Below are 15,186 nucleotides of genomic sequence, written 5' to 3'. Positions count from 1 at the left end.
TCATCATGATCATCGCATGTAAAGGAATATTTTTGCTCATAGACCCATATCAAATCTCAGTATTTGACCTTTTCTGCTTTAATGAACCTTATATTTCTTAATTTACCCAATCAAATTGCTCACATTACCGCCTTGTGCTTCACTACTTATGCCCGCAATCACTTTTTTCATACTTATTCTATTCTGCGCGCTTGCCTTTAATTCTATCTGTTGATGGCAATAAGATTGGGGCATTAATTTCATATTATGAGTAGGATGATGGGTGAAAATTATCAAGAGCTATTGATTCTTTCTGTTATTTTTTGGAAGGTCATAAAATGAGTACTTGTATCTTAATTGATGATATTTGAGGAACAATTTGAGTAAATCACCACTTTTGATTTAAGCTTTAGGTACTATATTGGAATGAATTATTTTAATTAGCATTAATTGCCTTGGATTTTTAAAAATTGTTGAATGAGGAAAAGCTGATGAAAATTTGTAGTAGTTCTTGGTAGTTTAAGCATTGATGAGGAACCGTTAATTTCTTACGGAGGAGGGTAATCTTAGATTTGATCTTCAAGTCAAATTTGTAATGATGGCCCGAACAGCAGGGCATGATTGCTAAAACACCTGTATGTCGTCGTATTAGCGGTATCCAGAATAGACAAGGAGTATGCTCATGAGCATGTTCAGGTAAATTGAGCATTCTCAATTAGTATGCTCATGAAAATGCTCATTTAGGTGATTATGTTCATGTTTGTTGGGATAAGACGAAGTTGCTCTAACGACACCAGCAAATATTTATGACAATTGGCAAAGAGCAGCACAGCTGATCTGTATAGATTAGCCAGTTTTTGCGCGGATGCGCAGGTCTGTAGTTTTTTGCATCTAATTTTGGCCTAGTACGGACATAGTATGACGATAAATGCGATTCGCCCGATTATCCATCTCGGGTGGGATAATATGAAAGTAGAGGTTAATCTCATGAATGGATTGACCCATTCAAGAGTGAGATCAATATTCTTAAATTTTGACCTTTTAACCCAATTCAATATTTATAAACTTTCTATGTACGTCGTTCTACTAACTCATTATTTACCAAATCTCATCCTCAAAATCTTTTCTCAAACACTTCTTAACAAGATTACAGCATTTATCTGCACACAATATGAAATTTACTTGTTATTGCTTCTTAACTTTCATCCATAATAAATTTTTCCTTCTTCTTTTTTCGCTCTTTTAGAGCATATATCAGCAACACGAAAAGCAAGCTGAAGCATTTAGATATGAAAGTTTTATAAACATACATATTTGTAAGCATGTTCGTGTGCTCATGTGGTCTCAAAGTACAATATTATTATTATATATATTTTGCTGTTATTTGATTTATGGGTTTTCATTCTGACTAACCTATAATTGATCTTATGTCTTGAGTTCATGTACGTGTGTTTCAAGATACTTTTATGCATAATTTGAAATTAATTTACTATTTTTTTCTATGAACTTTTAGCATAAAAATTCAACTCAATTTTCATTAATTTTTATTTTTTCATCTCGGCAACACACTCGCAGCTCTTATTTTTCCATTCCTATTGATTATCATAATAACTCAGTCGGTATTTCGTGCCTTGCAATCATCAGAAGACGAGAGGAGAAAAGAATGAAATAAAAAAAAGTTGAAAACTTGTTTGTTTGTTTTGCTCTTTCACGAATGAAATGGAAGGGAGAGGAGAAGTAAAAAACCGTTTGCAACATTTGTTGATGGCTATGAGCCAAAGCATAAGGCATAATAATAACAACAGTAGAGATATACACATTGAGAATACATTCATAAAAATGCGGCATGGTGTGTATTTTATGTACAGATAGAATTGAAGGAAGTATGAATCGACAAAATTATCTTTATTAAACGGTACATTTACAAAAAAAAAAGTTCAAAATATCTCTATAGAGATCAATTTTATGTACTTCTTCTTGCTATAATAAGCATAAGCATAAGCAATATTAGATTATGATTGTAGTCTTCAAATATGATTTTGTTGGGCTTTAGAAAGTTCAAGACGTTCATAAAAATTATTCTATCGATTGTTATGTTAAGCCTTACAGCAAAAGGGTCATGACTTACACAAGTCTTGTGCCAATTTACAATCTTTTGTTGATTTTTAAAAGCTCAATTGGGAATTTGTTGTAAATTTACATTTAATTTTCTTCATTTGAGACTTGAGACTTGAGAGAATGAGAAGTTCTATTATTATGCATCAATGGATCGTTAACGACCAGAGAACCTTTTGTGAATTGAATTGTCGATTCGATAAAATTTGAATGCAAATGAGTTTATTATGTTTAAGGCTCGTAGCTGTATGATTTTCTGAATTCTGATATAGGTCCAGATTTGACCTTGAAGGCTACAACATTTCTAGGTCATAGACAATTTCTGGGAAAATATGAAATTTTAATTTAAAATAGAATTTAAAGTCTTTGATATTGACGTTGTCTAGGTCCTTTAGACTCCGTTATCAGCTTCTGACATTAATACGTCTTGTAAACACCGCACCATCAAACGTGCCGAAAAAGTTCAAGCATATTATCATCATAACAATCCTCATCAAAAAGCTTAAAAGTTTTACAATATAAATTACGTATTAATTTTTGCTAAAAAAATTTAAAGAAGCTCTCCCGACCGGCACATGTTAAATTGTTAGCACTACTGTGACCAATTAGGAATTGGCAAATTTGGTTGCGTGCATCAAGTGGCTGTCACTTAATTCTAAGGCTTGTAGTTTTGGGCTGTACCTCATAATACTTCTAAGGTTACAAGCTTGCATTTTATGTCATCAGGCCTGCACTTTTGGACGAACGCTAGTACTAAGTATACTGTCATCTCGACGTAGTATTAGCAAAATTTCAATAAGTGCTGATCGGGTCTGCCAAAGCACCATTATTAATATCAAGTTTCAATATTAATCAGTCGAAAATAAGAAGAACTTTTAAGCAGATTTATTCAGTTCTTAAGCAAAAAGAGCGAATGGATATTAAAGAGAGCATTAATTATTATTAAAAGCCATTATAAATACATATGAAAAAAAAAATCTTCTTATGGACATTAAATCATAAAAATTAATGGAAGTAAATTGAAATATTTCTATGAGTACACATGTCATGATATTATTTTGAGTGACTTGAAATTGCTGATGTATTTACGATGATGAAAAGAAATCCTTCAATTAGCAAAATGGAAGCATTATTTTCGTCAGTTTGGTCTCGGTCATCATTGTCATCGTCAAAGTTTCTTAAAACAGTCGTCTCGTCACAACTAGAAGATTGTTCTTCTTAATAAATAAATAAAAATGATCGACATCAAGTGGATGTTGGCAAAAGACAGCGAGAAAGATGTAAGTGAAATAAATAAAAGTATTTAATGGACAGTTTAGACTAGTTTTCAAGATTTTTATCAGCACAGAAACGACATAAATATATAAAAGCATTTTATCATCATCTGTCATTTCATTTCATTCCCTCTGTTGCTTTCTAGCTCTCGACTCTCGACTCTTGGTTTTGAGAGCTATTAAAGCATGAAAATATATAGCTTCTACTAGAAGACTGTTGCTCTTTGGGTATGATGAGGTTATTTATTGAAGCATAAGCAATTTTTAAAGAGTTGATATAAATTTTGGAGATTTTGGGTGAATATTTCGTTATGAATTACAGGTTGGCTTATAGCAATTGGATAAATAGGATTCAGTAATCATAAAGGAACCCACAAACTGTATTTACTTAATACCAAAGCTTGAAGTCAACTCGGATTTTGTATGGAAGAGTTGACTCAAGTCACCGCAAGTGCTCGTAGCCTGGTCTTAGTATTAAGGCTAAGCCATCAAATGAATCTTAAATCACAGACTAAATTCCATAATTATACAAATAAAAAAGTCTTGAATACTTGACCAAAGATAGAAACGAGCTGGGAATTGATTGCAAGAAGCCCTCAACATCTATACACAAAAACCGCAATTTATATCCATTTTAAAACATCATCTATATCCATTTGTAGTGAAAAGCATTAAACGACAACCACATCATGCATATGAATGAGAATAAATGAATAGTTGAGTAGCTTCAAGTCACGATATATCGAGACCGCACTATCTTCTCGTCTCATAGTTTAAGTTTATGCTAGATCTCATCTACATCTTCGTCGTCTAATTAAAATTGCACTCACAATTTTAAGTGAATAAGTGTGGATTATATTGTGAAAAAGAGCTAGTGCTGATGATGATGAACCACAATTATGCAAATGACTTAATCCAACAATCATCATCAGTTTTTATTTATATTATGCGTCTGTAGTTATTTGCATCTTGCACTTTATTTTATTTAATTAACTTCAACAAGTCAAATGAATAAATTTATATGAGCAGAAATAATGTGTCGATGCACATTTAAAGAAGTATAAAGGAACGGAGTGCGACAGAAATGAGAATAAAAATTCTTCGGGCTTCTGAAGTGAGCATATAAATCTGCATTACGTGCATGGAATCTCAAATGTATCTGCATTCAATGGTGCATTTTTATTGGATATTCCTTTCCATAATGAATTGAAAAATTATAATATGCATGTGGAAAGAGAAATAAAACATTTTGAGATGGTAAATTGAGGGATTATTTTAATATGGGATTAAAAAAAAAAGTGGAAATGCATTGAACATTTAAGCGTGTGGCTTTTTAGATCAAAATTGGATGAATTGAGTTAAGTCGTGTTTGGAATATTTTATAGAATTTAGTTGATGACGATGCATATGAATTAGGACTTTATTTGTAAATTTTAACTGTTTTTTAATTTGAATTTTAAATTGATGTCGTTAATGCTTCTTCTGTTGGATGTGATGAGTTCATTTGATGGTTTTATTGAATTAGATTGGTGACACATATTTGAGGCTGTTGACTGCTATGTGATTAAATTGTATTTGTTGATTCAAAAGTGGAACTAAGTCTCTAAATATTTCTAAATTAGCTAGGCTGAGCTAAGCCGTTAACGAGTGAGGGTGAGCCTGACCACTGCGTTCAATAGACCTACAGTTTGTTCTTTAATGACGGTATTGTCAGCTTAATGTCTTTAATCTTCAAAGGGAAGCTGTGATCTGCGTTCTCAAGTCTGTCGAGTCTCGGAAATCATGACCGATTGGTCGGTATCACAATAATTATATACGGAAGTACGAAACCATTCCGCTATCGAGTCACCTCGTTTCTCAAAATAATCAGCTGATGCTGTTACCAACGTGATACCAACAAGCATCCCAAATAGCACATCAACAATAAAAAACATTTGCTAAGCTAAGCCATAAATTCCTCAGATGAACCTCGTTCATGTACACTCTAAATTACTTGTATAAATCGACACTGAATTATGTACACTTAAGCCATTTCTCTTTCACTCCAAGTAAATAAAAACAAAGTCAATGAGGAGTAAAAAAAACAACGAGAGAATGAAAAAGCAGGCATAAAGCCTGAAAATAAATGTCGATAGATTGGCCAATAACATAAATAACATGAACATTTAATTTCAGGTAAAATTGAGAAGGCACACAGAGGTAAAGGAAGAAAAAAAAAAGAAATTTGCATAAAAAGGCAATCAACGATCAACATTCAATATGATGCACACAAGGCAACAAGCCAGGCAGTCGAGTAGATGCTAGTACAGAAAAGAATGAAAGTTCAATTTTTTTTATATGGCCATTCCATCATGAATTGATTATTATCGAAGGTCAAGTAATTTGATTCCTTTTCTTTTCTCTCTCTCCCTCTTTTGTTCCATGTCTTGTCTTGCCTTGTTTGCTTGCCTGTTTATTGTTATAAGTTATTGTAAGCTCGTTGTTGTTTTATTGTATTTTATAGGTTAAAGCAGCAAAAAGCCAATATTACAACAATTTTATATAACAGATTGGTATTCTTCTTCTTGATTCCTTTATTGCCATGCTTACTCTCCTTTATCTCTCTATAAAAAATCTCTCTTTTTTATCATTTTATAATCTTTAGACATGCTGGCATCTGGTTTAGAACAAAAAAAAAAACAGGAATGTTCTTGTGCTGTCTTCAACTTCTTTAGATTCTCAAATTTACGATACCAATAATGCAGAGATTTATGCATACATGTTACATGTCTTTACTATATGAACGTGATTCCTTCTTTGAAATAATATTTACATCTCTCTTTTCATTCCTTTTATATTGTTTTCATTTCATCTCTCTATGCTCGCATTCAGCTACGACAAACAATTGAATCAGAACAGGAACAGCAACAACAAAAAAACTAGAGTAGATAAGTAAGTAGAATAAATTCAATATGCATATATTTATTTATATTATATGATTATTTTTTTTTTCATCCGTGTGTGTCTAGGGATGGATTTTTAGTGTGATTAAATTGGATGATTTCCAATAATGTCGAGAAAGCGAAAGAGTTTTGCGGTGAATATAAATAAAAAAAAACGAGGAGTCTCGTAATCGCATTAGCAATGAATTTCAATGTATTTTTTGTGTGTGCTACCATGTATTACATAAAACTGGATTTTATTGAGGTTCTTGCTTCTTTTTCGGGGATATAAACATTGTTTGTAGATTTTATGGTTTTATATGAATTGAAAAGTAGGGAGTGAGGATTTAAATGAAGAGTGGATGAAATGTTTTGATTTTTATCACCTTTTTCAGTTTCAACAGTTCTTTTATGCTGCGCATTTTAATAAATAAATTGAAAATATGATGGAATTGCATTTGACAGCATTCCAAATTTGGATTATTCATTTAATGCCGATGTGCGCTGATTTGAAATTGGTACTAAAATATTTAGTTGAAATCAATCTAGATTACAGCTTATACAACCAATATAAATATGCATTAGATGGAATGTATTGATATTAAAATTTGTATGAAATGACATCGATACATTTTTGAATTGGAAACTAGAAACTATTCAGTGTCACTAAAACCGCAACAGGAAATATTAATTATAGGAAACAGCATGGCTAGTCATACATAAATATCAATAATTAAATCTCGAATATCTAGTATAAATCGGCTAATCGATTAAAAATCAGGCCTCAGGCTGGCGTGACTCTTACTTGATGCCGGATTTAGTTTGGTTTTGAATCCAATTGCTATTCAGAAATGAAGCTGAATATTTTGGCCTCAGGCTAGATTCGATGGAATCCGGCATCAGACTAGAGTCTAGTTGACCTGGTGCCAAACTTTCGGCCATTTCTACGTCATGTGCTTTCTGGAAGGGCTCAATTGGACGAATTGAGAATATTTAATCATGAACAGATTAAAAATTCAAATATTCAAAGTGCTTGGTTCTAGATAATCAGCTATGATGATGGCTAATGCTCAACTCTACCAACATTAAGGTACAAATCTACCCGAATCTTTCATAAAACTCCAGTCGACTTCCAATTCTGACAAAATCTATGTAAATCCAGTCATTTGAAAGAATTATTTCAATTCCACTAAGTACAAAGTCAATCATTCTCAGTAAGAGTCATATAACCTTCCCTAATTAAAATACTTCTCATTCTCAGCAATTCAAATTCCATTCATTTCCATTCTTTTCACTTTTTACAACAACTTGTTTAGAGTCTCATTCTTCTCAAGTTATAAAGAAAGATCCCGAAATTCTGTGTAGTAAATAAATAACTCAAACTCATTTTAATATCAAGTCACAAGAGAAGGGAAATATCTCAAAAAAAAAAAGTCAAACCGAGGAGCTTGCACAACATCATCATTTGGACCTTTTTTAATGAAATTCAAATCATTTTTTTCTTCTCTTTCCTTCCCAAAACAGTCGACAACTCTTATTCTTTACATTTTTCAATTCAACTCGACTTAGTATGGCTTTGAGCTTCCTCAATAGAGTATCATACCCAAAAAAGGAAAGAAGGCAATAAAGAGGAAGGAAGGAAAGGAAGAAAAATTTTCTCATCCATCATTTTAAGGCACTGAAATGTCATGTCTGATGCTTATTTACGTTTAAAATGCTGACCATTATCTTATCATCATTTACTTACCGGACTTGAGTATGGATGTGCGGTGAGACAAACTCCATCAGTTTCCAACTGTTCTATTATTAAACGATCTAATTCAGAATATAAAATTGGTGAATTGTCACGTTCTAATCCGTCCGTATCGATTAATGAAGGATCATTGATTTGAAAATATACACTAGCTGCTCCTTTCTCACGTAATAGTCGTACACTTTTTAATAACTTATGACGATGTGTTGGATTTTGTACACCGATTGCATCGAGATCCGGATCACCGACTTGCTTACAAATTTCTAAATCGTCATAGCCATTGTCGAGAAAACTTTGGGCATATTGTGTTAGACCAAGGGCTTTAAGCCACTCACAAACTATATTACTAACAGCCATATTTACTTATTTACTTTTTGCTCTCAGCACTTTTATCCTCTTCTTCTTTTTTTTCTTCACTATACAACTTTATGGATATACAACACTTTTACTTTAGCTTTTTTTTTATTATTTTTTTCTTTTGACACTTTCCATGATCCTGTTGATGATGATAATGATGAAAAATAAAAGTATACGCTTCACTCAGCAACACTAAAGGTTATTTATGATACACAAAGTTTCTCTTCCGATTCCTGCTACTTAATTCTATATAGGATTGTGTACATACAAAACATCTACACGAGAATGGAAAATGGAAGAAAAAGGAAACTTTAATCTTCTACTTCTGTTATTATTTTTTTATATTAAATTTTTTTCTTTCTCTTTTCTCACTGACTGTGTTATTTGCAAACAGAATAAAAAGAGATTTCCTCCGACTTTTCCGTCTTCTTGTGCTTACACACGAATGAATAAAACAGAGTTGGCAGGACTTTAAAGTGGAGTCCGGACTTTGAAAGTCCGGACTTTCAAAGTCCGGACTTTGAAAAAAAAAATGGAGTCCGACTTTCAAAGTCCGGACTTCCTTTAGAAAAGTCCGGACTTTGGGACTTTGGGAGTCCGAAAAGTCCCATACAAAATTTTTTTTTTTTTATTGAAAAGTATTTTAATATTTTTTTTTCGGTACCACTGCGTAACCCGACTTGAAAAAGTGAATTTTTTGACATTTTTTTCGATACCACTGCGTAACCCGACTTGAAAAAATGAATTTTTTGAAATACCACTGCGTAACCCAACTTGAAAAAATGATTTTTTTGACATTTTTTTCGATACCACTGCGTAACCCGACTTGAAAAAATGATTTTTTTGACATTTTTTTCGATACCACTGCGTAACCCGACTTGAAAAAGTGAATTTTTTGACATTTTTTTCGATACCACTGCGTAACCCAACTTGAAAAAATGATTTTTTTGACATTTTTTTCGATACCACTGCGTAACCCGACTTGAAAAAGTGAATTTTTTGACATTTTTTTCGATACCACTGCGTAACCCGACTTGAAAAAATGATTTTTTTTGACATTTTTTTCGATACCACTGCGTAACCCGACTTGAAAAAATGATTTTTTTGACATTTTTTTCGATACCACTGCGTAACCCGACTTGAAAAAATGATTTTTTTGACATTTTTTTCGATACCACTGCGTAACCCGACTTGAAAAAGTGAATTTTTTGACATTTTTTTCGGTACCACTGCGTAACCCGACTTGAAAAAAAATGAATTTTTTGACATTTTTTCGGTAACTGCGTAACCCGACTTGAAAAAATGATTTTTTTGACATTTTTTTCGATACCACTGTAACCCGATTTGAAAAAATGATTTTTTTGACATATTCGGTACCACTGTCCCAACTTTAAAAAATGATTTTTTTGACATTTGGTGATACCACTGCGTAACCCGACTTGAAAAAATGATTTTTTTGACATTTTTTTCGATACCACTGCGTATTGAAAAAGTGAATTTTTTGACATTTTTTTCGATACCACTGCGTAACCCGACTTGAAAAAATTTTTTTTGATCATACCACTGCGTAACCCGACAAAATGATTTTTTTGACATTTTTTTCGATACCACTGGTAACCCGACTTGAAAAAATGATCGATACCACTGCGTAACCCAACTTGAAAAAATGAGTTTTTTTCGATACCACTGCGTAACCCAACTTGAAAAAATGATTTTTTTGACATTTTTTTCGATACCACTGGTAACCCGACTGGCTTTTTTACATTTTTTTCGAACCACTTAACCCAACTTGAAAAAATGATTTTTTGATTTTTTTCGATACACTGCGTAACCCGACTTGAAAAAGTGAATTTTTTGACATTTTTTTCGATACCACTGCGTAACAAAAAAATGATTTTTTTTGACATTTTTTTCGATACCACTGCGTAACCCAACTTGAAAAAATGATTTTTTGACATTTTTTTCGATACCACTGCGTAACCCAACTTGAAAAAAATACATTTTTTTCGATACCACTGCCAACCCGACTTGAAAAAGTGAATTTTTTGACATTTTTTTCTACCACTGCGTAACCCGATTGATTTTTTTGACATTTTTTTCGGTACCACTGCGTAACCCGACTTGAAAAAATGATTTTTTTGACATCAAGTACCTTTGCGTAACCCGAGTTGAAAAAATGAATTTTTTGACATTTTTTTCGGTACCACGTAACCCGACTTGAAAAAATGATTTTTTTGACATTTTTTTCGATACCACTGCGTAACCCGACTTGAAAAAGTGAATTTTTTGACATTTTTTTCGGTACCACTGCGTAACCCGAGTTGAAAAAATTAATTTTTTGACATTTTTTTCGATACCACTGCGCAACCCGACTTGAAAAAGTGAATTTTTTGACATTTTTTTCGGTATTACTGCGTAACCCGACTTGAAAAAGTGAATTTTTTGACATTTTTTTCGGTACCACTGCGTAACCCGACTTGAAAAAATGATTTTTTTTGACATTTTTTTCGATACCACTGCGTAACCCGACTTGAAAAAGTGAATTTTTTGACATTTTTTTCGATACCACTGCGTAACCCGAGTTGAAAAAATGAATTTTTTGACATTTTTTTCGATACCACTTAACCCGACTTGAAAAAGTGAATTTTTTGACATTTTTTTCAGTACCACTGCGTAACCCGAGTTGATATTTTTTGACATTTTTCTCGATACCACTGCGTAACCCGACTTGAAAAAGTGAATTTTTTGACATTTTTCTCGATACCACTGCGTAACCCGACTTGAAAAAATGAATTTTTTGACATTTTTTTCGGTACCACTGCGTAACCCGAGTTGAAAAAATGAATTTTTTGACATTTTTTTCGGTACCACTGCGTAACCCGAGTTGAAAAAATGAATTTTTTGACATTTTTTTCGATACCACTGCGTAACCCGACTTGAAAAAATGATTTTTTTTGACATTTTTTTCGATACCACTGCGTAACCCGACTTGAAAAAGTGAATTTTTTGACATTTTTTTCGATACCACTGCGTATTGAAAAAATGAATTTTTTGACATTTTTTTCGATACCACTGCGTAACCCGACTTGAAAAAATGAATTTTTTGACATTTTTTTCGATACCACTGCGTAACCCGACTTGAAAAAATGAATTTTTTGACATTTTTTTCGGTACCACTGCGTAACCCGAGTTGAAAAAATGACATTTTTTTAGATTACACTGTGTAACAATTCAAAAAATCATTTTTTCAAGTCGGGTTACGCAGTGGTATCGAAAAAAATGTCAAAAAATTCACTTTTTCAAGTCGGGTTACGCAGTGGTATCGAAAAAAATGTCAAAAAAATCATTTTTTCAAGTCGGGTTACGCAGTGGTATCGAAAAAAATGTCAAAAAATTCATTTTTTCAAGTCGGGTTACGCAGTGGTATCGAAAAAAATGTCAAAAAATTCCCAAAGTCCCAAAGTCAAAGTCCCAAAGTCCCAAAAGTCCGGACTTTCATAGTCCGGACTTTCGTGGAGTCCGGACTTTCAAAGTCCGGACTTTGGTGGAGTCCGGACTTTCAAAGTCCGGACTTTTGGGACTTTTGGGACTTTTAAAGTCCGGACTCCAAAGTCCTGCCAACTCTGGAATAAAATAAAAAAAAAATTATTCTGTTCCTACAAAATGTGCGTAATGAAGTTTTTATTTGTTTTATCTGCAATGAAAGGAAAAGAAAGAAAAAATGTTAAATTAAAATTAATTGAATTGTGAACTTCTTTTGCGAAAACAGGTGAAATGGAAGAGCACGAAGCAGTTCATTTTACAAATTCGTTTTGCGGATGAGATAGGAAATTCAGGTATACGAAATTATTAGGTAAAATATATTCAGTCAATTTAATTCATCTTGGTGAATAAAGATGTAAATTGATAATTTTCACAGAATAAATTGAATTATCAGACAAAATGACCTTGAGGATGTCGAGTTCAGTTATCGTTAGGTCAGTCTCGGAAACTGGCTGCTTTAATAACTTCCTTGAGATTTTTCATCCCAACCCAAAACTTAATTTATTCAAGATATCTGATATCCAATACAACATGGATCCCAAATATTATTTTTTTCTATCAAATATTCATCCGGACCCTTTAGAGTCAAGAGCCTTTCTTTCCTCTTTAATCCTTTTAGAAATTTATAGAAGAAAATGCATTGAACTCTTTTTGATATTTATTGAGATGTGATGGAGAATATTTTTAGAAAGATTAAATTTTCATGATGCTTAGAAACATTAAAGATTATATTTTTGAACCAGGTCAAAAATGGTCACGTAGACGACCAAAGAATAAGGAGTTTGTTGATAAAGACAGTATTGTATTCGTCGGGACGGACAACTCAGGTGACAAGTGAAAAATAGATGACAAAATTGAGCTGTCCGCCCCTTTGGTACTTGATATTGGTAATTAACAGATAGAATCCAGGATAGAGCCAGCTTTAGGTGCCATCTGAAAGGCTATGGATTACGATTGTTCTATAATGAATATTAAGATGGATTCAAAATTTGGTAACATTCCCTCATCTAGCAATGAGTTCTTGATACTTCGGATTCAAAGATCATAGAACAACAGAGTGTTAGGCAATTTTTTTTGAACCACGACATACCTCAACCCTAAATGTTTTTTCGCGGCTTATCATATCATTCTGAATTATTATACTGCACGGTGCTTTCTCGCTATCGGGATTAAGCTCTTCATAAAACTCAAAATGTGAAGCTAGTTTTGTAGCTCTCTTTTAATAGTATTATATAATAAGTAAGCGACCTCTTGGCAGGCTTCTTGGGTAATCTTGAAAAAATTGTCGATACACCTTAGATTTTTCACGGCACACAGGTTGCCCACCACTGTATTTGATGATGTATTTTAAGAAATTCCCACACCGTACTGTATATGCCTTAAGATCTAAGCTTACTTCACAGAAAATTTATGAAAAACATTTAATCAAATTTTTTTCCAAAAATACCTTAATTCTGAAAATTTATCATGTCTTTAATTGGACTTCCTTAAAAAATATAAAAACTCAAAAGAATTGAAGCCAAAAGTTTTAACCTTTAAAACAAGAAAACAAACAAGTTGATCGAGCAGAAGTAATTGAAGCCAAAACAATTCAGTTTTACAATGTTACACCCATTGAAAGCTGCATATTCCTTTACGAGTTTGTTTAAAATTACAGAGAAATAAAAACAAAATTCACCTTTCAATTTAAATTTCTTATCTTTCATTACTTGTGACATCAAAACAGTTTTAAAATTCCTGAAGAAAAAGCAGAAATTAAGGTAAAAATGGAATGAAGAATGAATGTAAAGAAGTATAAAAAAAAGTTGAGCAGTTGCACAATTTCAATTTATCGTTGTCGCTACCGGTAACATAAGAAAGAAGGAAGAAAGTAGGAAAGAACATCATCAACAACACATCAAAATGAATAATGCGACACTTAAAATGTTTTATGTCTTATGAGATAGGAGGAAATAAAAGAAAAGAGAGCATTAAAGGCTTTTCTTATGGCATTTTTAAAGAAATATTCAAGAAAAAAAAAGAGTTTTTATCTCGTGACTTTAAAATGGCAACAATTATTTTTAACATTCTTATAATTCATTCAAATGTGCTTACATAAATTTATATCCATGAATTTTAATTAATGCTTTATATATTTTCCATTATTTTACTCAATAGATAATGCCAACATACAACAACCTCATAAGAATATTACGAAATTATTTCGTAATTCTTTTATTTTTTGGCTGTACAGCATAAAAAACAATTAAATTTTCAACTTTAATGACTTTTCAAGCAGAATGAGGAATGAAAATGAAATGTGTAAGGGTAATAAATCTATTTTGATAAGACCGGGCAGCAGTTTAGTTTTCAAACACAGCAATGTACAGCGCGAAAAGCAATGATGGCAATAAATTTAAAAAAGTGAGACTGAAGGGAATGAATTAATGGCTTATCATGCCGTCACATGGTGTGGAAAATACTTTTTCCTTTACTTTGTTAGCTGAATTCTTAATAAGATTTGGAATTAAGTTTGGTATGTCCACTTGGGTGGATGTCTTAATTACTCACATGTCCAAAAACTGTTTTTCATGACTTTTGAATGCTTCAAACTTTAACTTGCTGTTAATGCCCAAAATTAAGGCGAAATTGGATCTCTGGATAGTGCTTATGGACTGGGTCTTGAACTAGAAGTGTATTATGAATCTAGATCCGCTTTACTCTGAATCGGTGCAGGATTTAGTTTAAATCTGGCACCATAACAGAGTTACGCCAGCCTGCAGCCTGATTTTGTATCGATTAACCTACTTGTGCTTTTCAGGAAGAATGCCTGACGAACGTTCCCAAGAGTATCAAGTCATACTCATTGAACATCAAGCTTCAACCTAGATTTCTATTTGTATTCTTGATCCTACATCATTAATAGTCAATAAATTCATATATCGCTAATTATACATACAAAGTGAATTGCTGCAGACATTAATTCTAAATATGATTTCTATGTCTGTCAAGTATCCAGGATTAACTCTACAAAAATCGATACTATGAAATTACTCTACTATTCCTGTCCCCATAATCTTCAACTCAAGTTTTTCCTCATGTACAATTTCATAAATTTATCACCAGACTTTATTCAACACCTGCAAATTATGGGCGACTAATACGCTAAGCAGCAACAACGACTGAATGAGTAATGAGATATTTTGTTATCAGCATATCATATATAATTTTGACACCTATGTCAATATTTTAACAAGAAGTGTGT

The 15,186-nt window shown here is 32.5% G+C and overlaps 1 protein-coding gene across 1 annotated transcript in view; it reads right to left on the bottom strand.

The window, feature by feature from the left end:
* Nucleotides 1-8,889, bottom strand: part of LOC139091684 (dentin sialophosphoprotein-like) — a 95,983-nt gene extending 87,094 nt beyond the window's left edge. Inside the window, 1 exon segment of the mRNA XM_070641834.1 lies at nucleotides 8,037-8,889. Within this exon segment, the coding sequence (XP_070497935.1) occupies nucleotides 8,037-8,399 (363 nt within the window). The 5' untranslated portion in view covers nucleotides 8,400-8,889.
* Nucleotides 8,890-15,186: the final 6,297 nt, after the last annotated feature.

This window comes from Chironomus tepperi, unplaced genomic scaffold, assembly GCF_022539635.2.
Source record: "Chironomus tepperi strain 1889 unplaced genomic scaffold, CSIRO-AGI_Ctep_v1 contig_260, whole genome shotgun sequence".
NCBI classification, from domain to species: Eukaryota; Metazoa; Arthropoda; class Insecta; order Diptera; family Chironomidae; genus Chironomus; species Chironomus tepperi.
The sequence above is the reverse complement of the archived record's forward strand: the minus strand, read 5'-3'. Positions and strand labels throughout refer to the sequence as shown.